At 35.1% G+C, this 25433-nt stretch overlaps 6 protein-coding genes across 6 annotated transcripts; 5 read left to right on the forward strand and 1 right to left on the reverse strand.

The window, feature by feature from the left end:
• Positions 1-2285: 2285 nt before the first annotated feature.
• LOC140958824 (transcription initiation factor TFIID subunit 14b-like) lies at positions 2286-4806 on the forward strand. The gene is made up of 6 exons (XM_073416391.1): positions 2286-2536; positions 2694-2782; positions 2915-3136; positions 3293-3477; positions 3558-3679; positions 4027-4806. Exons 1-6 carry the CDS (start codon positions 2435-2437, stop codon positions 4108-4110), a joined length of 804 nt encoding a protein of 267 aa, XP_073272492.1. The 5' UTR covers positions 2286-2434; the 3' UTR covers positions 4111-4806.
• On the reverse strand, positions 4721-8303 carry LOC140958823 (bZIP transcription factor 29-like). The gene is made up of 5 exons (XM_073416390.1): positions 8030-8303; positions 6511-7833; positions 6291-6423; positions 6119-6203; positions 4721-5380 (listed from the first exon to the last, which is right to left on the reverse strand). Exons 2-5 carry the CDS (start codon positions 7770-7772, stop codon positions 5184-5186), a joined length of 1677 nt encoding a protein of 558 aa, XP_073272491.1. The 5' UTR covers positions 7773-7833; positions 8030-8303; the 3' UTR covers positions 4721-5183.
• Positions 8304-9819: 1516 nt separating this feature from the next.
• On the forward strand, positions 9820-10561 carry LOC140959201 (peptidyl-prolyl cis-trans isomerase 1). Its single transcript, XM_073417039.1, has one exon. It carries the CDS (start codon positions 9887-9889, stop codon positions 10403-10405), a length of 519 nt encoding a protein of 172 aa, XP_073273140.1. The 5' UTR covers positions 9820-9886; the 3' UTR covers positions 10406-10561.
• A 1036-nt stretch (positions 10562-11597) lies between these two features.
• LOC140959200 (uncharacterized) lies at positions 11598-13387 on the forward strand. Its single transcript, XM_073417038.1, has 3 exons — positions 11598-11877; positions 11986-12412; positions 12874-13387. Exons 1-3 carry the CDS (start codon positions 11721-11723, stop codon positions 13226-13228), a joined length of 939 nt encoding a protein of 312 aa, XP_073273139.1. The 5' UTR covers positions 11598-11720; the 3' UTR covers positions 13229-13387.
• A 5160-nt stretch (positions 13388-18547) lies between these two features.
• LOC140960519 (dirigent protein 22-like) lies at positions 18548-19279 on the forward strand. The gene has a single exon (XM_073418817.1). It carries the CDS (start codon positions 18552-18554, stop codon positions 19203-19205), a length of 654 nt encoding a protein of 217 aa, XP_073274918.1. The 5' UTR covers positions 18548-18551; the 3' UTR covers positions 19206-19279.
• A 2199-nt stretch (positions 19280-21478) lies between these two features.
• On the forward strand, positions 21479-22048 carry LOC140958778 (dirigent protein 21-like). The gene has a single exon (XM_073416345.1). The coding sequence runs from the start codon at positions 21479-21481 to the stop codon at positions 22046-22048; it is 570 nt and encodes a 189-aa protein (XP_073272446.1).
• The last annotated feature ends 3385 nt before the right edge of the window (positions 22049-25433 follow it).

Below are 25433 nucleotides of genomic sequence, written 5' to 3' on the forward strand. Positions count from 1 at the left end.
CATGAACCTCTCTGTCCCGGGTAATCTTAAGAGGCACGTGGTGAGAAAAGTGTCCTGGATTATTCCTTCTCTGCCCTTTCTCCTCGGGCCTAGCTACCCGGTCTCCTCTTTCTTTGCTTACAGCTTCCCTCTTCTGCTTCTGGGCTTCCTCCATGTTGATGTATTTTTCTGCCCGGGATAATAAGTCTTCGAAATCCCCAGGCACTTTTTTGGTCAACGACTTGAAAAATTCACCCTCCCTCAAGCCTTGTGTGAATGCCGTAGTTTTTGTTTCAGTAGCGCAAGTAGGTACATCCAAAGCCACTCTATTAAATCTTTTAATATAAGCCCTCAAACTTTCATCCAGGTTCTGTTTGACTTTAAAAAGACTAAAAACGGTCTTCTTGTATTTCTTGCTGCTACTGAAGTGGTGTAGGAACACCTTCTGGAAGTCTTTAAATGAATTAATACTCTGAGGGGACAGTCCCTCAAACCACAATTGAGCTGAGTCCACCAAAGTGGTGAGGAACACTTTACACTTGATTCGATCTGTGTAACAGTGTAACATGGCCATGTTTTCAAACCGGGCTAGGTGCTCCTCAGGATCCGCATTGCCATCGTAATCTTTTACTTTTGCGGATTTGAAGTTCTCGGGAAGAGGTTCCCGGACAATGATATCGATAAATGGGCAACCCTTAGCAGTAGCTCGAGAAATGCTACGACTCTCCAACTGCCCTTCCAGAACTTTCATTTTTTGTCTTAACTCCAACAACTCCTCAGCCACGGTAGGTGATTTGGATCCAGCACTAGACTCCTCATCCTCTCCTCTCACTTCCTCCTCCCTCAACTCTTGCTCTTGCTCCTGCTCATTGATTTGCACATCTCCGAGTGGTGTAACTTGACGAGAAGTTTCTCTCCTGGCCACAGCCTTCTCCACCGCTTCGGAGATTATTCTTGCCAACTCCTCCGGGGTCATGGTAATAAGATTGGGTCCCGTGGGAGGAACACCCTCACCTTGCCCCGAAGTACGCGCATTATCCCCATGAGCCCGGGAATTTTCTTGGTTAGTTCTTCGAGTATGAGCCATATCAACGCCTTAATCTCAAGTTTCCCACAGACGGCGCCAATGATGTGACTTCGTTGAAATGGATGAGCCGGGTAAGGAGCTCCAACGGGTCAAATCAATAATTTATAGTTTTTAGGGAATTTGAGTGAAGGTAATGGCTTCAATAGCACCTGCAAACAATGAAAGAAACTCGTGAATGGGCGCCGGAGGGGTGTCCGGCGTGGCCACTCCGATGCTTAAGTCAGCAGGTTGAAGATGAACACAAGCAATATTTGGGAGAAAATATGTATAATGCTTAAGAGTTCAAAGATTTCAGAATCAGTAAATGAGAAGGATACATGCTATTTATAGGAGAAAATGGGGTATGTACCTTGTTTCCCGTGCCTACCTACTAAATATGTCAAGTCGGCCGTCCATACCTCCTGATGACTTATATGACACGCCAAAGTCAAGTTGCTCTGACAGATAATATTGTCCATATCAATATACTCAAGTGCATCACGCTTTTCGAGGTTCCCAGGTAGAATTCCTCCCTGGAGATTTATACAAGAGCTCGGGCGTCTGGTTGCCCGGGGAGTAGAGCCCGGGCTTGCACCGGCCCGGCTTCAGAAGAATCCATCCTGCCAATTGACCCTAATTTGGGAATCCATTTAATATCTCGGGTCATCAATGACCCGGGTTCTTACCAGGGTATCAGTGTAGTACCAAAAAATCATAGACGGTTGGGTTTTCTTGTTTTTAATCTGCTGTCGATTATCTACGGCATTCCATGTGGTTCCTCATGTGCTATGTTCCTTAAAATTCACCACCTCAATCAAGATCTGTAACTAATATGGCATTAGCATGTTCATCTCTACACATATATACACCTATAAGGCCTCGTCCAACAAGTCTTTAACAGATGCACCTTTCACTTGCTTCTATAGAACTTTTAGCAGATTCTTTCTTTTTATATTCTTCCTAGTTATTCATCTATACCACTTCAAAACGTACATGGCAGAAATGCTGAGACACTCTTAACTCGAAGCAAACGAAAATTTGATAATTTATTTTTAATATTTATATATTAATGAATATTAAAAATTTAATGAAAATTTGAATATATCTATATTAAATATAGAGTTTTTAATAATCAATTTTGAATATTATTTTTTTATAAATTACTCAAAAATCTTAATAACTCTTTACTTTTAAATATTTAAATTGTTTCCCAATCAACGAAAGACACGTGCCTATACAGGGTAATGTCTTCTCCATTGCGCTCACTGGTCACTAGAAAATTTGATTGTAGGTCTTCCCGCAGGGGATATTGATACCCCGCTATGATCCAATTGAAACCCTAGTTACATTTCGAGTTTCGGGTAATTTAACGATCGACTGTTTGTCGTAATGTCTCAGAGCCAAGGTGCAGATCAGCCGGATATAACTGACCCGCTTCTAAAATCGCAGAGCTCAAAAATGGCTAAATCATCGGAAGACTGTGAGAAAAAAGTAAGATATTTTCTTTAACTTGCGATTATTATGTTGTTAGGAATTGGTGCAATGTTTGAAAGGAAATCTTTTTGACTTTACCAAAAGACCTTTTTTGTATGATTAATGAATTTTGCTAATTTTAAAATACTTTGTGTGGTTGTTGCGAATCGTATAGAGCTTGGTTAAGAAGCTTAAAGATTCAGAAATCTGTCTTCCCATTGTTTATGGTAACATTGCGGTTTGGCTTGGCAAGAAGGCGACCGAGTGAGTATTAATTTGATTTCTTTCACTTGTATTTAAAAATAATTTGTTAGATCATAGTAATGCGAGTGTTCAAAGTGTTTGATATAATTGTCGAGTAGTTTTCCATTTATCGCTCTTCTTTTCCTTGATCAGGCACCAATCACATAAATGGACAATATATGTCCGTGGGGCGACGAATGAGGATCTGGGAGTGGTGGTAAAGCGTGTGGTATTTCAATTGCATTCGAGCTTTAATAATCCCACAAGGATTATCGAGAATCCTCCTTTTGAGTTATCCGAGTCTGGATGGGGTGAATTCGAAATTGCCATGACCCTTTTCTTCCACAGTGATGTCAGTGAGAAACCATTGCACTTGTGAGCCACTCAACTTGTTATAATGTTATCTTCTGTGTATGTGTAAGGTTGAGGTTGTGTTTGTTTCAAAAAGTAACTTGTATAGAACAATCTAGGAATAAAGACAACAGTCGCACCGTTTTACAAAAATGGAGGTGTCGTATCTTGTTTGTGTAGGTTTCACCATTTGAAGTTGTATCCAGAGGACGAGTCTGGCCCCCTGTCCATTAAGAAGCCTGTTGTTGTGGAAGCCTATGATGAAATTGTTTTCTCAGAGCCTACAGAGGCGTTCTTTGTTCGGGCGCAAAATCATCCTGCACTTGTTGTGCCTAGACTGCCTGCTGACTTTACAATGCCTCCTGGTCTCTTTTTCTTAATTGAATTTACTATGTTCGTTATTCATGACACATTGGAATGATATTGATTCATCTGGTTTTTATAGTGCCTATGGAGGAACATGGTGATGGGAAGAGAGGTGACACCAAAGATCATCCCCTGAACCAATGGTTTACCAATTTCTCTGAGGCTGATGAGCTATTAAAACTCGCTGCAGCTCGCCAGCAGGTAAGTAATGATATGATATTGATCGCTCTTCCCACTGCACGAAGAAGATTAAAAGAAGTAAAGAAAGAACTCTGTAAAACCATAGTGTCGATGACAATAATCTTATAAAATGTAGATGTAAATTGTTAGGAGACAGAATTTGAGCTGCCAGTGACTTGTTTGTTCTGTTTTTCGATTACCCTATGTGCTGGATTTGATGAACTTGCGATGTATTTCAAACTTGTTTGCTGCTATATTAGCCCAATCTTTATAAAGTGGAATGGAACTTCGTGATGGTACGCTCTTTGTTTTAGTATCATCTTTCATCTTATGCTCGCTTACTGTTGCCTGGCTATCTGAACACATAGGTGCAAGCACACATTGCAAGGCTGAGAAGGCAGATGAATTTGATAGATGGACAGCAACAACACTTGAAAGCATCCGACCTGTGAATGTTATTTGCATCCCACCGTACTAGCGTCGTCATTGAAGATAACCAAAGTTTTCATAAAACCAAAAAAAAATTGCATACCATGTTCTGTATCTGTGTTTGTTCCATTTTCTGATTTTTTTAGCACAAAGCAACGTTGGATTCACATATGAAAGTGCTAAAAAGATGCCTCATTTATTATTTCATCGTCTCAAATACTCCGTGTTACTTGTAACGTTGCTGGAATTTCTGTTTAATATAACAATTTACAATGCCAATCTTTAACAAAGACCAAATCTTTACGATCGCTCTCTTTAATTTTTCTTTTTATTTTTTGAAATGCTATTTTTAAATTTATGCGGAAAAGTATTTCATTACATTAAAGTCCATATTATATAATATAGTATCATATATCCTATCGTACAATAATTACTTGTATATGCATTAGCAGCATATTAGAAAAAGTAAAGTCAAAAGATCACAAAATTGGAACTTCAAATTTTTATTTCTTTCTTTCATATTGGATTTGTTATCAAAATGACATTTCTGAATCTATGATGCCTTTCATATTAGAACTCACAAAAGAATCGTATACCCAGGAATATAAAAGCTGCAAAGGTTTCATGAAAACATAATGAAGTTATATACAGACATCACATGCATAACCTTGACGAAAACGAAGTTCAGTTTCTTTAGCATCGAGTATCCTCAACCGGCATCGCCCAACTAAGAACAAGGAAAAAAGAAAGAAATGTCACTACAATGTTGAACCCAAAAAATAATTAACATAAATACAAATTAAAACATTCATCCGATGAACAAATTCTACAGACACAGCATTGTTCCTAGAGCATAAATCTGACGCTTCATTATATTATAATTTGTCTGTAAGCTAACCTATATGTGGTGAAAATGGGCGAGCAGTAGGATTTTTTGGACTCCACGCCTCCATGTGTTGCACTGCAGGTGCAAATTTCTAAAAAACGAATGCAATGTAGCAAAAACCGCTAGATTTGGTGAAAAAAAGATTTAAAAGAACAGGTAGACAATCGTATTGTCATTGAGTCACCATAGGAACCTATTGCTTCGATTCATTTATGATTTATCTAAAGATGAACTGCCATTCAATTGCTGCTGCTGCAACTGATGCACATTTAATTGAGTTGGCTGCTGACGGAACTCGAACATCTGGGGATTGATGGAAAGCTGCTGAAATTTGGTGGCATCGTCACTAAGTTCAGAAGTGGCGATTTTCAGATGTTGCACTTCAGCTGTCAGAGCTTCGTTTAGTGCTGTCGTAAGAAACCAAAAGTAAGTGAAATTCAAGAGGGTAAAGATTGTCAAATTTAGATGTGATGACTGAAGTCACTGAATAGTAATTGTTGGATTTTATAAGTAAGGTTCATGTGACCCTATAAGTAAGGTTCATGTGACCCACAACCTTTCACATACCCATTTGTGTGGAGTCGGATATGAGAATATGTTTCTGATAGAGATTAATATATTATTTAGCAAGAATTCCATGTTCTCTCTTATGTCTTGCTCCCTATTTAGCAAGTTTTTTTTTGGAGCATCATTAATTCTTCAAGGGTTTAATGTGTATGCAATATGCGAAATGCTCTTGTGGTATTCCATTGAGAAAAGGAATTTAAGGGTACTTCACATCAATACATCATTCACAGTCGAAGGCAGTTAGTTTACCACAAATATCCCAATTCTGAATTCGGTACTTGATTAATAACAGTGGCAATGCACCTGAGTTTATGGAGGCGCAGATTGTTTAAAATACACGATTATAAACAATAAATATGTATCATTTCAGGAGATGTGATATAAATTTTCACTAGAATTGCACCCCATCCCTGACCAACTATTTAAGATGCAAAGGACATTAATTATTGCTACGGTAATGGTTCAGAATGTCTATAGCATTTTCCTATAAATTATTAAAAAAGAAGAGGAAGAAAGAAAAAAACTGAGTCTCCATAAAATGCAGCTAGAAAAACTAAAAAATTTAAATCATAACTTACCATCTCGGAGTTGGGCCTGTTGTTCTATGGCCTGCAGCCGAAGTTTCAGCTCATTGTTCTGGTTGGTCAGACCGGCAGAATCCCGCTGAAAGAAAGCAGAAACCCGTGATCAAGAAAAAATTTCACACCTAAAAATCTTGAGAAAAATGAAAAAATCTAATCAATCTCTCACCTGAAGTAAAGTAAGTTGGGCGGACAATGTGGTTGCTTCTGTCTGTAAGGTTTGGACCTTGTGTTCCAACTCCGCAATATATCTTGTCTTCCGTTCTTTTGACCGAGCAGCAGACTGGCGATTAGCTAAAATCCTAAAACAAGAACATTCTACTCATAACACGGCTTATAAAATTCGTCGATTTCAAGAGGAACAAGACCGAAAAGGAAGGACAAATTACCTTTTGGCCCGTTTTGGATCACTTAATGCAATTTCAGCTAGTTTTTCATTCGCCATTATCTTTTTCAATTCAGCACCACTAAACTCACCATTGCCGAACTCCAAGCTAAATGAATTTGAATTTGCATCCAGAGAATTAGTAGGCGAGAGTTGACCATGATGTGTCCCAGGAGATGGGGGAATTTTAGTTGATTCATCAGCAAAGTCAATCTTACCCATGAAACTATCCATAGAGAAACTCCTATAGTGTCGAGTGGTTGGAGCAATATCTCCCCCAGCATTTCTTTTGACCCCCTCCCTCTTCTGAGACACTCCGGCTCTTGTCATGTTGTTTGCACTATCGTTTACACTACTAGTCGCTTCATTATCACTGTTGTCACCTCCGTTCGTCTTGCTACCACTGGCTCGACCATCCAAATCATCCCGATTCTCATTTCCGAGTTTCTCATCAGTACCCGAAGAATTGAAAGCATTGATGTTGTCCAAATTCATATAAGCAGAGAACAAATCATCAACAACTCCCCCTTCCGACTTTCTCTCCCCCATCCCTTCTGCACTGCTCTCACCTCGTTTCTCCCAGCTCGATTCTCTTTTAACCAACGGCAAAGGCCGAGAAACAAACGTATCCAAAACACCAGGACTCCTCAGTGGAATTAGCGGAGGAGAAGACTGCATTATAGACGAAAATCCAAAAGGGATATCACTATTGGAACGTCTATGAGCCTTACGAAGAGGAATACCATCCCCAAGCCTCATGAAAGCAGAGGGAGGCAGCAACGAATGCAGATTCCCACCACCATCCTTGTCCTCCATAGACACGTCCACCAACGCTTTCTCAGAAACCGGATTTGAAGGAGATTCCCGATGATAAGGTGACGGGCTAAAAGTTGGCAAGGAATCGAGTGCAAAGAACGAGGGTTGAGACAAAGATCTAGTATGTGATGGCCCTGGGCTATTACTAAAATTTTGCATACCAATTTGCTGATTTCCAGAGCGGATCACCGGGATCTGCGAATAAGGTGAGATAGGTGGAATTTGGGGATAAGAGGGTGGGATGCCAGTCCTTTTACCACTATCTTCGACGCCTAAATTCGGGGATAATTGTCGAATTTGACCATGAACTTGTGGCATGCTTAACAGAGGTACGTCTTGTTGTTGATTCATTAAAAAGGGATTCTGTTGTTTTGGAAGTGAAGACGGTGATGTTCTGAACGATGATTGAAGTATTCTCATATCACTGTTAACTTCCTCGTTACCACTCATTTCTTCAGTTTCCACACAATCTTAGCTAGTCAGGGTTTCAATACAATTCAGTTCAGTCAACCTGAACATCGTCGAATCAACAAGCCATTAATCACTGAACACAATATCGATCTTGATTTAAACAGATCAAATAATATAATTGAACCCAGAATACCAAATACATACGCGCATTCAAAATCAGAACAAATAAACAGCGTCAAGAACAAATAAATAAAAAATCAGAATTAAAAACAAAATTTTCAAAAAGCATTCATTACCCGAAATATTTTCCCAGAGACAAGCGGCTCAAATTAGCAAGTGTTTTTCTTCCGGTGCAGATCACCAACATCCCTCTGGCGAACGCTCCATGTGATTGATTACAAGCGTGTAATAATATACGTATGTATATTCTCTCTTTCTACAAGTAACTTTTCCTCTCTAAGAAGATAGAAGATGACAGGTACAACTAAATTTTCTCCATTTCATTACAAAGTAGTACATTGCTCCTCCCACTTACTCTCCCACCACCTCTTGCATTTCGAATTTAAGCTGAATTTCGATTTACTTGAATTCGAATGTCCATTTCAATTTCATTCCGACCGAATTTCGTTAGTAATGCCTTTTTCATCTACCTCCGTCTATCAAGGAGAGTAAATTTCGTTACGGCCCAAATTGATTTTGAGCCCAAATTGAAACAAGCTGAGAGATGCAAGCCTAGGAAGAATCTATATATATATACACACACACACACACATATATATGGCTCTTCCACGGGTATCACCACATATATATACACACGTATGAAATAGCCGCTTGTTTTGGAAAATAGGATAATCTTCAAGATTTAATTGTCATTAGCAAATAAACAAATAACATTTATATATATATAAACAAATAACATTTATATATATATATATATGTGTGTGTGTGTGTGTGTGTGTGTGTGAAGGAGAAAAGATTTTATTTAAATGTAACTAAACATCATACATAATCGATGAGATTCAAATCCAATACCACTAGGATCTTTAAGTCTCATCTTTGTCACTAAACACAATATTCCAAGTCGACCGACCCATTATTGAAAGTGTTTTTTCCCCCCAAGATTTTATCAGTGTATGGTTTCTCCTCGTTAAAAAAAAAAAACAAACAAACAAACTTGCCCATTCGTAATTTTGTTACAAATAAATATGTTTTAAGATTCGTTCCTTAAAAGTGAGAGAATCGCATTCGTTTTTTTTTTTTTTTTTTTTTTTTTTTTTTTTTTTTTTTTTTNATGTTTCGACGCATACTTCTGTGTTCCCATTGGTAGAAATATTTTTCAAGGACCAACTGGGGATCACCTTTGGATCCATTTTAAGTATGGTGGAACTAAGCCCAATAAAATGGGCCTTTTCAACTTCTGGAGTTACTTATCCATTTCTCGGTGTCTTGTATAAGTAAATCGTCAATCCAAATACAATTTAAGTAAGTAATTATAGATTATTGATATAAAATCGTCAATCCAAAAACAACTTAAGTATCTAATTATAGATTACAAAATTTGAATGTATCTATCTCTGATGAACTTTTGGTTTCCTACGGATCGACCTAGTACATATTCGAAGTGTAAAATAATATTTTTAATATAAATTAATATTTTTTCATTGATCGAAATTGATAGAGAAATAAATATATTTGACTAGACAAAGTCAAACTCAAATTTTTATTCGAGCACAATTATTATTGATCCAAACTAAATTCAAATTTTAAAAGCTTCTTTATATTCTACTCTGTTTGGTTAGTTTGACATTCGGGTTAATCTATATTATCTCTGAAGTGTTTATTATTTTATTTTAATCTAATTATATCATGTTTTACCTAGTCACTCTCTCCCCAAATAAATAACGTGCGTATGACCAAATTCAACCATGGTAAAATATGGAAACGTGTCGCTATTCAAAGCAAACTATGATTACTTTTTTTAACTCCACTCACCACGCGTCTTTCCAATAACCACATGTCTCGAGATTACGCAACGCGTCCACGTTCAACGGCGGCGATTATACCTATTCCACAATATAATACCATACCTCACCGCTTGACCTTTAATTTCGAGTGAGAGAAAAACCAGTGATCAGTTCAACAGTACAGAAGAAATGGTGAATCCTAGGGTGTTTTTCGATATGGCAGTCGGTGGCCAGCCTGCAGGCCGGATCGTGATGGAGCTCTACGCGGATGTCGTCCCGAAGACTGCTGAGAACTTCCGAGCTCTCTGCACCGGTGAGAAAGGCGTCGGAAGATCCGGAAAGCCTCTCCACTACAAAGGATCCGCTTTCCACCGCGTTATCCCCGGGTTCATGTGCCAGGGTGGAGATTTCACCGCCGGGAACGGCACCGGCGGGGAATCGATCTACGGCGCCAAATTCGCCGACGAGAATTTCGTGAAGAAACACACTGGGCCTGGAATTTTATCAATGGCGAACGCGGGTCCGGGTACCAATGGATCCCAGTTCTTCATCTGCACCGAGAAGACTGAGTGGCTGGACGGTAAGCACGTGGTGTTTGGGCAGGTGGTAGAGGGATTAGACGTCGTGAAGGCCGTGGAGAAGGTGGGATCTGGTGGTGGGAAGACCTCCAAGCCTGTGGTGGTTGTGGACTGTGGTCAACTCAGTTAGATTTAGGGTTTTAATTTGGGGATTGCATTCCTCTCTGTCGTTTTTGATTTATTGAATAATAATAAAGTTTTAAATATGGGATGCTATGGTATAGATAATTACATAAACCTTAGTCCTTTTAGCAAAATATAATGAACAAATTGGCATCATTCTATATTCCTCAAGTCAAGTCACAATTTGTTGGATGTATTGGTCAAATGAAAATTAATGATGCATGCTGAGGCTATGGCCTAATGAAACTTGGGCATATATTTGATCACACAATAAGCGACCCATCAAATATGTTTCTACTCGTTTGTGGGTGAAAGAGCTAGAAATTTAAGTCGCAACCCTCCAGTTGCTCTGTCAACTGGAAGTGTCACAAAATACCCGAAAAGCGAGGGACTGACAGCAAAGAGTCATGATCAAAGCATCTTGTCTTTTAAATATTATTATAAAAAATATGGTATGAATTTTTTTTATCATTTGATAACAGTTAAATCATGATAACAATATTTGTTGTTGAATTGATTTATTTATTAGTTTTGGTTAGTAGAAATTGTTATTGATATAAAAAATAATGTATAAAATTTGTCGTTGAATTGATTTTTTAATTTTGATTGAATGTAATTGTTATTAATAAAAAAATAAAAAATATTTTAATAAAAAATTTAAAAGATTTCACATTTAATTATGCATTTATATCTTATTTGTTTTTAATATTTGGTGTGATAGATGAATGTATTAATATTAGTAAATATTTTTTTATAACAAATTTTTTTCGGAAACTTTTTTAAATTTGACAAAAATTATGTTTAATAAAAGATATTTGCTTACTATGTTAGTCTAAAATATGATAACTTTGTTGTAGCGAAGTATATAATTATAATCAATTAGAACAAACTTGGAATAAATGGGAATATTGTTCACATCTTTATTGTCCACATTTCTGAAGAAATTTTCTTATCAAAGATTCATTCATAGAGCAGACAGCAGCATAGATGGACAACAATGAAGTAACTCCACTCCATATCCTTCCGTCGCGTATTCATTTTCCTTAACAAATCTAACACCGACACTTGTTCGTTTCTACTGTAACTCTTTCCCTTAATGTCAGCAACCTTAAATGCAGCTCCGTACCACAAGTGACAAAGCTCGTAATAAATGGAGGTAGTTGAGCGTTGCAGCACAGGCGCCGATTATAATAAGTACTTCTCCATCTATCTTTCTTTTTTTCTACTCGTTCACACCAAGATTTCTCTTTCTCAAGCTTCACTTCTTAAGGTTCTGCAGACTCCCTTTTGTTTACTGCTTAATTCACAGCTCCTCGGAATCCATGGATTGGTCAGGGAAGATTTTCTTGACAGGGTTTCTTCTTGTTTTTGCAGCAGCATCCATTGATCGAGTATATGGAGTTACAATGGTTACGGGAACTGTGTTCTGCGATCAGTGCAGAGATGGCCAGATATCTCTCTACGATTACCCCTTATCCGGTAAATTTTGAGACTTACAAGGTTTTATGCATACTTATTCTGAGTCAGGCTGTCTTCAATGGAAGTTATGTATGTGCAGCGTGTAAAAGTAGTAGTTCTTGGGTGCAGGAATGAACGTGACATTGGCCTGTCCAGGCAGTGGCGGCCAATACACAGCATGGAGAGAAGAAACAACAAATTGGGTGGGAAGTTATGCGATGAAGTTTGATGGGACCCCAGATTTGAGAGGTTGTTATGCGCAAGTTTCGAGCGGTGGGGAAGGCTCAAGTGACTGTGGGGTAGCAGCTGGTCCGGCTGGGAGCCTAAGATTGTTGTTCAACATGTTTGATATGGAAATGTATACTGTGGATCCATTGCTAGCCCAGCCTGCTGAGCCTATGTCCTTCTGCCCAAAATCCCCCACGCCCACAGTGCCGGTAGCACCTGTGAAGCCTCCACCCGTAATGCCTCCACCGGCACCTCATCAGCCACCGTTGCCTCGATTTCCTCCTATGCCTCCGACACCATTCTTTGAAGCTTCAGCATGTTCATATCAGTAAGTTTAATTTTACATTAACATAAAAATTTTGGAATTTCTTGATCAAGATATGTTGTTAACCATACATCTAACTAGCTACACCACAAACCATTTCCCCGACATTTCAAGCTTTTGAGCTTCGATCATTGACAAACAATAGATTAGCACACATCTTGCAAAACCAGACAGTGCGTGTTTGGGAACATAGCATAATTGGTCCTGTGGCTTGGTCTAGTATTGTTTTGGTTTTTTAACTAGTCTAACTTCAGACTTAGTCCGATAACCTTGCTACTTTTGCAATTTCAGTCCTTTTTTTTTGTCGATTATTGGTGTGACGCCGGACCAATCACGTCTGCACTCCCTCTTCGGAAGAAATGACTAAATTACAAAATAAATCAACTTACCCGACTAAAGTTGACAATTAGACAAATTCTGCAATTTTCTCTAAATCTTCTCACATTGTATGATACTTCTTGCAGACAGTGGATGATGCCAGAGCATAGCTGCTATTGGAAGGTGTTGAGCCCGGACACCAAAGTAGCCATCGTCTTTGGCCCTTTCGCGGCCCATAAATACGGCACGGACATTACCTTATGGCAAGGCATGAGTGGAAGAGGCGACCCGTACAGAACCCTCCTAAGGGAAGGAACAACCGCACTTTTGAACTCATACAACAGTATAGCCTTCCCATATCAGCCATTTGCTGTAATCCAACACATGAACTGGGCGCTAATGGGATCGACTCAACAAGTTCTCCTTACTGCTTTGCGCTTCATGAGGGCAAATTCAGGAACCAGCTTCAATGCTACCTGCAGATTTAATGCTTGCGGTTGATCCGAACATTTGCAGTTCAATTTGGATTATCTTTTTTATTATATCCTACATATGCGATACATCGATTTGTTGAGGGTTATATATGAGATTTCCTTTTTGTTTGTCATGTACGATTGCCAAAGAGAATCATTGAGATTATTTTAAATTATTTTATACTCACGCGTATGATGTGGCTCTGTACTGCTGAGATTTGTATCGACTATGAAAAGCATTTGAAATTGGAAAAAAAATTATTTGTGGTCCTATAATTTTGTTATTATGTCATTTCGATCATCCACGTTATCTTGATTTAGTTGGCAATGTATTTTTTATTATTTTTTTTATAATTTTAGTTCTTTTTTATTCAAAATACAGACGTGATATTGTATTAATCGAGGTCACATTAATATTACATTAATGACACTCAAGCACCAAGTAAAAAAAAGACTAAAATTTCAAAAACACAAAAATAAGAAACTAAAACTGTGAAGACCTAACTCACCTATGCAAAGCCATGATGGAACTTACCATATCAAGCCATGAAATTTGAAAATTCAAAAACATGCAGATTCAACCAAGCATTGAAATCTCATTCAAGCCATGAATCTCGTAACCCTCAAGTGCCTTTTCAAAGCTGAATTTGAACAGCTCATGATCAGTCATTAACATTCTTTTTTAATGGTATTTAAGGCCATTGAAGAGGTCATAAACATGGCTGAAAAATATGTGTAATCCCTTCTTTTTCTAACCTATAAATACCCCCAAGAATTGAAGGAAACCACACCAAAACAAAGCACGAAACTGTCCATTTTCGAGCTCCCCAAATGCTATTCTCGAGCTTCGGTTTACCTTCATCTTTCCCACATTTTGTCCCAAATTTTGAGCCTGCTCAAGTGTTGCCACTATCCAAAATCCATTCAACCAGCAACGTGCTTTGGATTTGCAGTAACCAAGTTTTGTACGAGTTCGAGAGGAATTCTTCCTGCAAGTTACTCACGTTTTAATCCAAAGAAGAGAAACGTAAGTGGGTTTTTTATTTTTATATCATTTCTATTAAATTTGTACACTGATATTTATGTAAGTGGGCTTTTGAATATCTAAAAATTTAGCACACTTATAATTCTTTTTAAGTGTGTTTTTGACGAATAATATTTATATATAATTTACACACTTATATTTCTTTTAAGTGTGTTTTTGATAAATATATTAAATATAAATTTGCACACTTATAATTCTTTTAAGTCGACTTAATAACTTTGTTAAAATAAAATAATAATTTATGTAAGTCTTTGAAAATTCGATCGTCATGATATATTCGTTTTTATTTATTATGAAAATCCTTGAACAAGTTGTTGTTTGATATTAATTATAATATTTGAAAGCATGTTTGGAACATTTGAAATGTACTGTAATGATTCGAATTAAAAATGACAAGGAAATTCCGATATTTGATATGTTTTGTTTAGGCCCTGATGCGGTGGGATATAATAATCGTTCATTTGGCCTCACCTCTCAGAGGAGTAACATATAGAGGACTGATCAGTAAATCGTGAAAATGAGATTTTCAGTGCTATGTTTGTATTTTGTTCGTCTTCGATTCAACATGCTTATTATTGAAATTATGATAATGTATTCGTATAATTATAACTTTTATATTTGTTATGCACGATCGACCCTCATTTATTGAGTATTTCTCCAAATACTCACCCCTTACATTCTTATCCCTGATAAAAACGAAGAACAAATCGAAGACAAAGAACAAGAATATTTTTGGGGATGGTGATGAAACCAATCCAATTCAAGACCAGTTTTGTTATTTTGTCTTTTAGTTATATTATCGTGTTTTACGCTTTCGCATTTCGTTTTAATTGCATTGTAAAGACGATTATTGATTTATCTAAAATACTGACTTTTGATTATTTGATATATTATGTAATTTGTTGTTATAAGATTTTAAATTGTTAAACAACGTCGACGCCACGTTTCTGTTTCGGGACGTGACAAAAAATTGAAATTTAATAATATAAAAAATTAAAATCGTAAAAAGACAAATATATGTACCAAAAATGTAATTTTATTTTTGAAATTTTTATATTTATATTTGAAGAAAGAGAAACATTTGAATTGTATGTAAAGATGTTTAGTACTTTATTATTGTGTTATGGTGATTACGTAACCACAAATCGACCACATAGTTTGAACTTTGACCACACTATTTATTACAAGGAAGCGGAGACAACACAACACACTATACAATTGAAAACTTGAAATCAAACTACTAAATTCTTCAAAACATGAAATGTGAATAAGCAGATGAGATCTTCAACACCCCGCCTGTCATGTAATTGCATGATCAATCAATAATATGATATAAACACATTATACTCGAAAACAATATCATCCCAACTATCAGACGAGACGATATTAATAAACACAACACTTCTTGACAGCATGATAACACTCGTTACACCAGCTAAAATATTTGATCAAGCTCGGCATCAAGGCTAGAACTGTGACCAACAAAACTAAGTGCGCTGCCATTATACTTTCCATCCGCGAACACGACAGTGAACGTCCTTGCGTTTAAGGCATTAAGCTAGCTTATGGTTCAAATAAAGAGCGTGCTTTGATATTTTTTTTAAAAAAAAATTAAAAATTGGATGAGAAAAACTTAAATTCTTTTTTTGATTGTAATTCACGTGGAACATGTTTATTAACGAATTAAGTTGAATTTGAGAAAATTTAATCGTAAAAAATATGTTGTGTCCACGTATAGACAGCTCATAAAATTAAGTTTGGCCTACGATAAAATTTTGATTTGAAAATAGGACTTCGTGCAGTAAATTGGTTTCATTTATATTTTCAGTTCATTTTTCAAATATGGTACTGTCACATGTGACATTGTTACTACGAAAAAAAATTTCTAAAAATATCAAAATCCAAGTTATTGCATTAAAATCAAATTTAACTACTTGCATAAACAAAATCCAATTTATACCGAATTATATCATTAAAGTTTGCTATTTCTATATTCCCAATCAAGATTTTCGGGCACGGTCCACTCTCACAATGTACGAGTTGGGTCACAACGTGCGAGTTGGGCCATAGTTTCTGTACATTTTATAAGGTCCAACTTACCAACAATGTAGCCATGACTTTCAAATGTAGAATCCAAAATATAGTCCGTTGAAGTTTTTATTTACAACGAGACGGACTTGCATGATATGTTCGGGTGAATTGGTTGAGATGGGTTGATAATTTACTAGGTCGTGTTACGTGCATTTCATGAGAGTGCTGGAAACCCGGCAGAAGAATCTCGGCCTGATTGTTTTACACATTTGAAAATCAAAGAACTTTAGTGGGGCGTCAAAAGATTTTCCGACGTAGTCACTCCGACGCTCAATTCAGTCAGATATTCACGCAGAGAAAAGTGCGATATGGAGAATATATAGTGAGTATTTGTGAAAAATGTTAAGTGAATGTCCAAATGATTTGGAGACATGGTGTCTCATGTTTGTGGCTCCATAATCGATACCTGAGCCCTCTATAAGATAATGGCATTCGAATTTAATTAGGATTTAATGTATTGTATTGTGATCGGTGAAAAGTTTTGAATGTTAGGTTTATCATAATGAAACCAGCAGATACATGTGATTTATCGTCTTTTTCTCCGAAAATAACTTTAATTGATTTATTGCCTGTAACATGATATCTAGTATTGAAGAAAGATATTTAAAAACGATTTCTTTGCTTTTGGTTTAGTGTGAATTTAATTTGTTTTACATATATCAAATAGTTTAATCACATAATTTGAAGTGTCAATGTATGCTACAAGATTCCTTACGAATTTACACTGTTCCAGTTCCTTATTTTTAGGATATGGAGGCCGGGAACTGAACTGTAAGTCTACAGTTTTGGACCGGAACCGGATTCAACTATTTTGATCTATGGAAATTGATCTTAGCAAACCACAATTACAATTTTGTACTTGTGCATATATTTCAATTGCCAATAATTTTTTTTGTCCTAATTATTTTTATGAGTTAATTTTTTTGAGCCGGGTGGATTAATCCTGATAAATCTAGCAATCTGAAATGCAACTCCGGATCCGTGCCATCACCTGGAATCCAAGGCGCAGTTTACAAAATAAAGCTCATAATAATTGGAGGCAGTCCATCGTTGCAGCGCAGGCGCCGATTATATTTAGTACGTCTTTGATCTACCTACTTTTCACATGTTTAATAAATAGACACACACACACACACACACAAATCTAGATGTAGATATATTTTACCTAATATGGGTATGGTGTATGTTTACAATTAAAATTTAAGAATATTGTTTGTTAGATGGTCTCGTGGATGATCGACCCAGTAATATTTTTTCATACGCCAGGTAAGATATTCAGATCAATAGATGAGAGTCATTTTATTGGTGGGCACATAAATAGACACGGTTGATAGACAGTATAACAAAACTATATATATATATGTATATATACACACACACACACACACGAAGTAGTACGCTTGTTTTTTCTGTCACAATGCGTTCCTCGACAATTAGTTTTGTCAAAAATTTTATATATATAGTTGGTCGGATGGCCGTTTTCTTGTCGGCGTGGTGTTTGTTACTTTTATGAATACAACGTCGTCTCAAACTTCAAATAATTGATGTCGTTTTTTTTTTATCATTAAAATGATCCAAAATGTTGTAGTTACATTTCATGTCTTGAAGTTATAATTCTGGCATTTGATTTCATGTTTTCAAAGGTATATATAGTGTAAATGTTTTGTTGAGCATATTTAGTGTTCGCGATAATTTATTTTGAATGTTTTTCGACTTTTACATACAATTTTTAAACATTTCATTGACGAGAAACTTGAAAATATCTAAATTAAGCTCTTGTAAATACTACCATAGTATATAGATATGGCTCCTCGATTCTTCATCGTTACGATTTATGCAAGTTAATATTGAAAATGATAAGGTTAATGTCATGCATGTCCCCAGTTTTATCTTCTTCGTTACGATTTATACGTCCCTTTATAAAAGAATAAATCTTAACGCAAGAGAAATAAGTTTTCCCAAAAATAAATAATGGATTTAAGTCACATCACATGAATATGAAATTTAATTTTTAAAGAGTGGATTACATATCACTCAATTATTAGCTCCAAATTAATAAATTAAGGGAGACCGAAAATTAGCTCTCATGTCTCACCCTGCTTGCTTCGTATACGACACGAGTTCGAGTCCTCCCAACCGTAGAATAGGATAAGTCAAGGACCAAGGGCATAGCTAACTATCTCACTGCCCCTCTATATAATCCCGGGCAAGCAGCATGAATCCCCCAACTCTTCAACTCGAGATACTAAGTTTTTTCTCCAAAAAAATGGCCAAAATTGTTATATTATTAATGTTTTACTCATGGTTCGTCGTAGCCAGCGCCAACGGGAGCAATAACAACAATGAAGAACCATGGCTCCAAAATGTTTGCCGAGGGAATGGAAGGGTACACAAACTTCATTTCTATGTCCAAGATGTGCTAGATGGCCCAAACGCCACCGTCTGGGAGGTGGCGCGATCCACCATCACAAATGGTTCTCCCACGTATTTTGGCCAGGTTGCAGTTATCGATGAGTTGATAACATCCGGGCCTGAACCCACTTCAAATGTACTGGGTCGAGCACAAGGGCTCATTACTATGGCAGACATGCATGAGTTCGCATGGTCCATGAATTGGAACTTTGTTTTCACTGCAGGTGAATACAAGGGGAGCACGCTCAGCATTTTGGGAAGGAAATCAAATTCGGGCAAATACCATGAGTTGCCGGTTGTTGGTGGTACGGGAATTTTTCGAATGGCTCGTGGATACTGTATTTCCGACACCTACTCTTTCGACTTGAGCTCTAAGTATGGAGTCTACCAGTATACCGTCTATGTAACTCTTGTGGATCAGTTAAATTTAAGTGTTGAAATGCTGGCAAATCAGTGACATGATCATTTGGTGTGACCATGCATGTTGAGAATTAAGCACTAAGTTCTTGTAATTCTCCTTATATATATATAATTATATATATATAAGTGTTGTGGAAATAAAGAAAACAAGAGTATTTGGAAATGAATGACAGAAGAACAATGGCAAGATAATGAAGAATATTTTGCTTGAGAACAAAACTATTTCCTCATTTCATTTTATCTCAACAACTAGAGATTTTATTGAAACACTACTTTTATTGACTAAATCAGAATAAATAATAAATGTAAAATATCAAAGACCAACTCTCCTTACATCTTTGAATCAGTCTTNTATATACGATGCTCTTTGTTTTCAAGATATACAACATTTGTGTCAATTAGTGAACATATTTTTTCAGGAAAAATAATTATATCGTGTCTGAAAAGACTCATTTGACTAACCATATTTTACCGATCATATTACGTTAAACACGACTTGAACCTAAGTATTATGTTGTTTAGAACTATATTTTGTGATAGTGAAGATCCAAATTGTTTTTATAATTTTATGTTATTATATATTGTTAAAGCTGCATTTAATTTATGTGAGACCTGAGAGTGAGGGCGAGGGGAGAGACACAGAGACACCCTATAATTTTTTAATATTAAAATATATCAAAATCCATTAAATTAACAAACACGTAATGCGTGAAACACATGCTCGAAGCAAGGATTCAATTTAATTTATTAGACATTTCAAAAGTGTAAGCAACATTATGATAACAAAAGAGAATTTTTAATCTCTTTAGAAAAATATAATGATGAAACTTGGTAATTAATAACCATATTTTTTTTTGTTGATATCCATCGATTTCATTAATAAATTGTATTGGGCTATCAGAGTTTTTATCACTATAAGAAAATTTGATTTTTTTTATATTAAAAAAAACGTAAACGTAATATAAAACTAAGGTTTATCATATAAACTCACATAATATATCCATATTTAATGGGTTATACATTGCAAATCAAAGCAATGTATAATCTCAATTTGATAGTAATATCTTAATTACACAATATAACAGTACTACGCCAACTTCAACAAATATAATGGTGTGGCTAGAGCAAAGTTTACCTTTGGTTTGCAATGTTTTTTCTTTCCTTTTTTGGGATAAAATCAATTGAATACGTAGTTACTTCTATAGTTAATTGAAATCAATAAATAGAAATTGAAATATATAACTTTTAAATTCTCATTCAAGTCCAAATATATATGTATTTGATATTACTGTCAAATTAAGAACATTTAATTTCCAAACCCTCAATTATCCACAACAAATTAATGTAATACTGATTGTAATATATAGCTGATTATGAACTTTGATTTCACAACTTTGTTTACCGAACATGTCTCTCACTGCCCCAATATCTGTAATCTCGAGCTAGGGCAGCATGAATCCTACAAAAAAAAAAAAAAAAGTTTTCGATTCAAGATACTAAAATTCTTCTCCAAGAAATGGCCAAAAACGTAATTTTGATGCTTTTTCCATTGTGCGTCATAATTACAGTCAGCGTCAAAGGGAGACACGATGACCATAACTAAGAATCATGGCTTCCAAATGTTTTTCAAGGGAAAGAAATTGAAAGTTTCCGTATAAAACTTCATTTCTATGTACAAGATGAGTCAGGTGGCCCGAACGCCACCATCACCCAAGGGTTCCTTTTCTTTCGGCCAAGTTGCAGTTATCGACGATCTTATAACATCCGTCCCCGAACCCACTTCGAATAAACTGGGTCCATCACAAGGGATTGTTACATTCGCGGACATGCATGAGTCCTCATGGCTGTGGCCTTAGTATTTTTGGAAGGAAATCGACACTGTGCAAACACCATGAGTTGCCAGTTGGTGGTGCAGAAGTTTTTCGTATGGCTCGTGGATATTCTATTTGTGACACCTACGCATACAACTCGAACACCGCTCAATGGGTCTTTGAATATACCATTTTGTATCTCTTATGATCAATTAATGTTTTGAAATACTGGCAAATCTGTGACGCTTGTAATCAAAGTTATTATTAAAAAAAAGTATTGTTAATTTTCCTATAAAAAATTAGTGATGAAACTTAGAAGACATATTCCAAGGACACCCTTTAGTTGATCGAACATCCAGATTTAATGTCTTAATCTATAGTTTGCTTGGACGCTTTACATAGATTGTTGTAGACGCATGGTCCCTCTATAGAAACATGGAGAAATCCTTAAATTTTCATTGAATCAGTCATTTATTGAGGCGAAAACTGAGATATTAATATGGAGAGGAATCCCATAGTTCTAACACTTCTCTTCCTAGCAACTATTGTGGGCATCTCCTATGGCATTCCAACCAGCCCCGACTCCCTCGAAAAGCTGTTCAAAACCCGATATTCGGTGACGGAAAATATCACCCGACTCCAGTTCTACGTTCGGGATGTTTTCAGCACGCCAACTCCAACAAATGTGGTGGTGGCTAGAGCAAACTCGACCTTCGGTTCGCCTACCCTTTTCGGTCTTGTTTCGGTGATAGATGATCCGGTGACAATCGGACCAGAGCCCGGATCCAAGATAATTGGTCAGGCACAAGGGATCATTGCTTTAGCCTCGTTGGAGGATACTAGTCTCCACATGACGTTAACTATTGTTTTCACATATGGGGTGTATAATTCCAGTACACTTAGTTTCGTTGGTCACAATGCGTATCTCACCAAGTTACGTCAAATATCTATAGTTGGTGGTACTGGTGCTTTCAAGTTGGCGAGAGGTGTTACGTTTATTAATACCGTGTCGTCTAATAGTTCAGGCGACGCTGTTTTCCGATATGATTCAGTCGTGTTGCATTATTAAGTAATCGATCTTGGCATTGAAGGGCGAGGTGCTAATGATATCAAGTGTGTTTAAAATATGTTGCATTCCATGTATTGAAGTTCATGTGTTGTGTTGGGAATAATTATCTATTTACGTCAAGTTAATAATGTTGGAAATAATAATAGTGTTAGTTTCCCATTTATTTATATGTATTTATTTAATATTATTGTTTATTACTTTTGCTTACCGATAACTTGTTTGTGATCATTTGAAATTCTTAATTTTCTAGAATTTTTACAAGCACAGACAAGCAATCCCTCGACTAACTTTACTTGGAGATATGTATGATGCTTTATGACACATTTAAGTGTATCTATTCACAAAAAGAATGTGGCGGATTCCTACTTAAAGTTCAAATGCTTCTCAAAGTCTATAAAATATTTCAGCAGTGAAAAGGTACATCATACACATGAACATAAAAAAAAAAAAAAAAAAAATTTATATACTTCTCCAGGCAATTAAATACTTCAATATTAGATAAAATAAAATTTTACAATTTTTTTTGTTGGAAAAAGTTTGTTATAATTGGATCTTGAACTTGATTTTCGTCTCGAACTTAGGATAATGATGTCATATTGAGTATAAGTCATCGTAAATCTCACGATATATGTTGGGATCGGAGATTGATTTAGTGGAGAAATAATAAACAATCTCAATAAAATCTTAAAATATTTCTGTTAGGCTTAACAACATTGAAATGAAATTTTCGTCAGTTGATTATCAATAAGCTAACAATTGAGTAATGAGCGTAAAGGTCACTGACACGATTTGTACAAGGAAATGGCTTAACTAAAGAACAGTTTGGTTATCAAATGGAAGCTAATAACAAGGTAACTGAAATGTAAATGCAAACATTTGTTTCTAAATGTTCGGAGACTTGAATAACTCTTATGTCACCATTTCTTTTTCGTGGAAAGATTTTCACTTAAAGACTTGAATAATTACACAGTTTGCAAATGTCTACTTCAACAGGACTTATCACTATATAACTGAAAATCTTAGTATATTCACAAATTTAAACAAAGAGACCAGTAAGAACTCTTTTTGCCAGTTACAATGATTTTCCAAAAAACTACTAACCACAAAATGATCCTTAAATGATCGGATGGAATAGGATACGCGTGTGTTAAATTTTTTATCGATCAGTTAGACTCTCAAGAACTTGATAATACTTAATGATTCAAAAAGTTAGACGCTTGAAAGTCCACCTAACAGATATATTTATAAGCTTCGATTCCAACGGTCATCATTTTTGAATCTGGTAACCGTTCCCAAATAGGGAGGTCGTTATGTCATGTCATCGTCTTTTCTAACAAAATACACTGCAGGTAGTGCGCATCGACTAACAGACTGATAAAGCTATTACATGATCTTATTTGATCTATTAGCTGGGTTCTAATGCTTAAAGAATTATCTGGAAAGCTTCAGAGAATGTCTGCTACAAAGCCCGGCTGATTCAATTAGGTAGGATCATCAGTTTTCCTTCAATTAACAATCACTTGAATCAGTTATCTTCCAACTCCTATGTTTGGCATCAGTTAGTCTTAATAAGAATAGTTTTGGCTTTGACGATCTATTCGGCTTGAGAAATAATAACTCATGAACAATCAGTTTTCCTTTTTTAATTTACATTGCCTTGACTTTTAATAAATCTTCTTAAATCAGTAGCCTTAATTTAAATCACTGAAACTTAAACTATCCAACAACATGCACATGTATGATACTATTATTTAAAATCAAAGATGTACAAGATATTTATTATTTTTCCTTCTCTTTTTGCAAAAATAATAATAATAATGTGACAAGTAAGAAATACAAAAGATTATGGTTCTATTTGAATAAGTATTTATAAAACGTTTTTATAAAAAGTTTTAAAAGTTGCTTTTAGAACAAATATACATTTAAATAATTATTCTATAAAAATATTTTTAAAGTTAACAAATAATATATTTTAATTTCCATCACTGACATCATATCTAAAAACATTTCTCAATTGTTCGAAGAACACTTTTTCAATAATATTTTTCAAAAACGTTTTACAAATATTTTATTCAAACACATATTTTAAGTTTTTTTTTTCACTTAATAACACTAAAAATATTTTTCAAATATTTGCCCAAACGGATATATAATTAAGCATTAATTACGTAAACCTCCCTTGCAGTTTATCATGATTACAAAAAGGCTCAAAGAAATGTTAAAATAACAATTATCCCTTAAACATTTTTATATATCTTACATATTACTCCCCATATTAAAAAAGTTAATTGAAAATTTTTTAAATTCAAAAATCTCTACATTCTAAATTTGTTATATAACTTATACAAATTAAAATTTCTAATGTTTTCATAATTATTTTCTAAAAAAGTTATCATATTTTTGGTATTTGAAATTTTTAATATACTAAAAAATATCCGTAATCCAAAAAAATCTAAAATATATCATTTCATTAATATTACATATATAAATTTTAATTTTTAATATTTTCAAATTTATTTTTATTATTAATCAAAATTTATATTTAATCTAAAATTTTATGAAAACTTCTCGAAAAAGTAATTATGTTATAGATTATAATTTGTATAAGTAATATTAATAAAGGATAAATTCTCAGAGAAAGGGGTAAATTTACAATGTCGTAGAGATTTTTGAATCACAAAAAAGGTTTTATTTGTTGAAAAATTATTTAAAAATGTGTTAAATATTTGTGTTGAAAATGTGAATGTTGAATGTTGAAAATTAGGTAAAATTAGGTGTTGAATATTGAAAATTAGTGTGTGATGATGTAGGTAATGATGTATTTTATTTTTGGATTATTTGTAAAAATTTTCTATAAATAGATCTCTCATTTGTGAAGAAAATCACAATTGAGTTGAGAGAAAAATATTATAAAGTGTGTAGTGTAATAATTTTAAGAGTTTGAGATTTTTACTTTTTACCGTAAATTTTTACTTTTTCACAACACGTTATCAGCACGAAGCTCTAAAAGTCCTCCATATTTTTCCAAGCTCCGAACAGAAGAAAAAGGTAACAAAAGTAATAATATTTATTTTACTGTTATTTATTTATTGTTTATATATGTAATATATAATATAATGTTATTGTTAGAAATAATAAAAATAATTTTTTCAAAAACTTGTTATAAATCCTGGGAGGATGTTAAGACGACATCCCACACTCCCGGTAAGGGATACGACAAGTATAAAAGCCTATAAGGTTTTTTAAACAAAATAACTTATGACACCTAATTATAATAATGTGATATGATATACATAATTATTTAAATATGACTAATATTATATACACCATATTATTACCATAAAATTATACAAATACATACATTTATTTTCTTATACACCAACGG

Source organism: Primulina huaijiensis, chromosome 15 (genome assembly GCF_012295235.1).
Source record: "Primulina huaijiensis isolate GDHJ02 chromosome 15, ASM1229523v2, whole genome shotgun sequence".
NCBI classification, from domain to species: domain Eukaryota; kingdom Viridiplantae; phylum Streptophyta; class Magnoliopsida; order Lamiales; family Gesneriaceae; genus Primulina; species Primulina huaijiensis.

Bases quoted from the DNA above. Each gene is read 5' to 3' on its own strand.
- LOC140959201 (XM_073417039.1), top strand. From the start codon at position 9,887: ATGGTGAATCCTAGGGTGTTTTTCGATATGGCAGTCGGTGGCCAGCCT.
- LOC140960519 (XM_073418817.1), top strand. From the start codon at position 18,552: ATGAATCCCCCAACTCTTCAACTCGAGATACTAAGTTTTTTCTCCAAA.
- LOC140958823 (XM_073416390.1), bottom strand. From the start codon at position 7,772: ATGAGTGGTAACGAGGAAGTTAACAGTGATATGAGAATACTTCAATCA. The intron at 6,204-6,290 runs GTGAGAGATTGA...GCTTTCTTTCAG, and splicing joins CCCAACTTACTTTACTTCAG to CGGGATTCTGCCGGTCTGAC. The intron at 5,381-6,118 runs GTAAGTTATGAT...TTCTTACGACAG, and splicing joins ACAGGCCCAACTCCGAGATG to CACTAAACGAAGCTCTGACA.
- LOC140959200 (XM_073417038.1), top strand. From the start codon at position 11,721: ATGGATTGGTCAGGGAAGATTTTCTTGACAGGGTTTCTTCTTGTTTTT. The intron at 11,878-11,985 runs GTAAATTTTGAG...TCTTGGGTGCAG, and splicing joins CTACGATTACCCCTTATCCG to GAATGAACGTGACATTGGCC. The intron at 12,413-12,873 runs GTAAGTTTAATT...TACTTCTTGCAG, and splicing joins GCTTCAGCATGTTCATATCA to ACAGTGGATGATGCCAGAGC.
- LOC140958778 (XM_073416345.1), top strand. From the start codon at position 21,479: ATGGAGAGGAATCCCATAGTTCTAACACTTCTCTTCCTAGCAACTATT.
- LOC140958824 (XM_073416391.1), top strand. From the start codon at position 2,435: ATGTCTCAGAGCCAAGGTGCAGATCAGCCGGATATAACTGACCCGCTT. The intron at 2,783-2,914 runs GTGAGTATTAAT...TTCCTTGATCAG, and splicing joins CTTGGCAAGAAGGCGACCGA to GCACCAATCACATAAATGGA. The intron at 3,478-3,557 runs GTCTCTTTTTCT...TGGTTTTTATAG, and splicing joins TGACTTTACAATGCCTCCTG to TGCCTATGGAGGAACATGGT.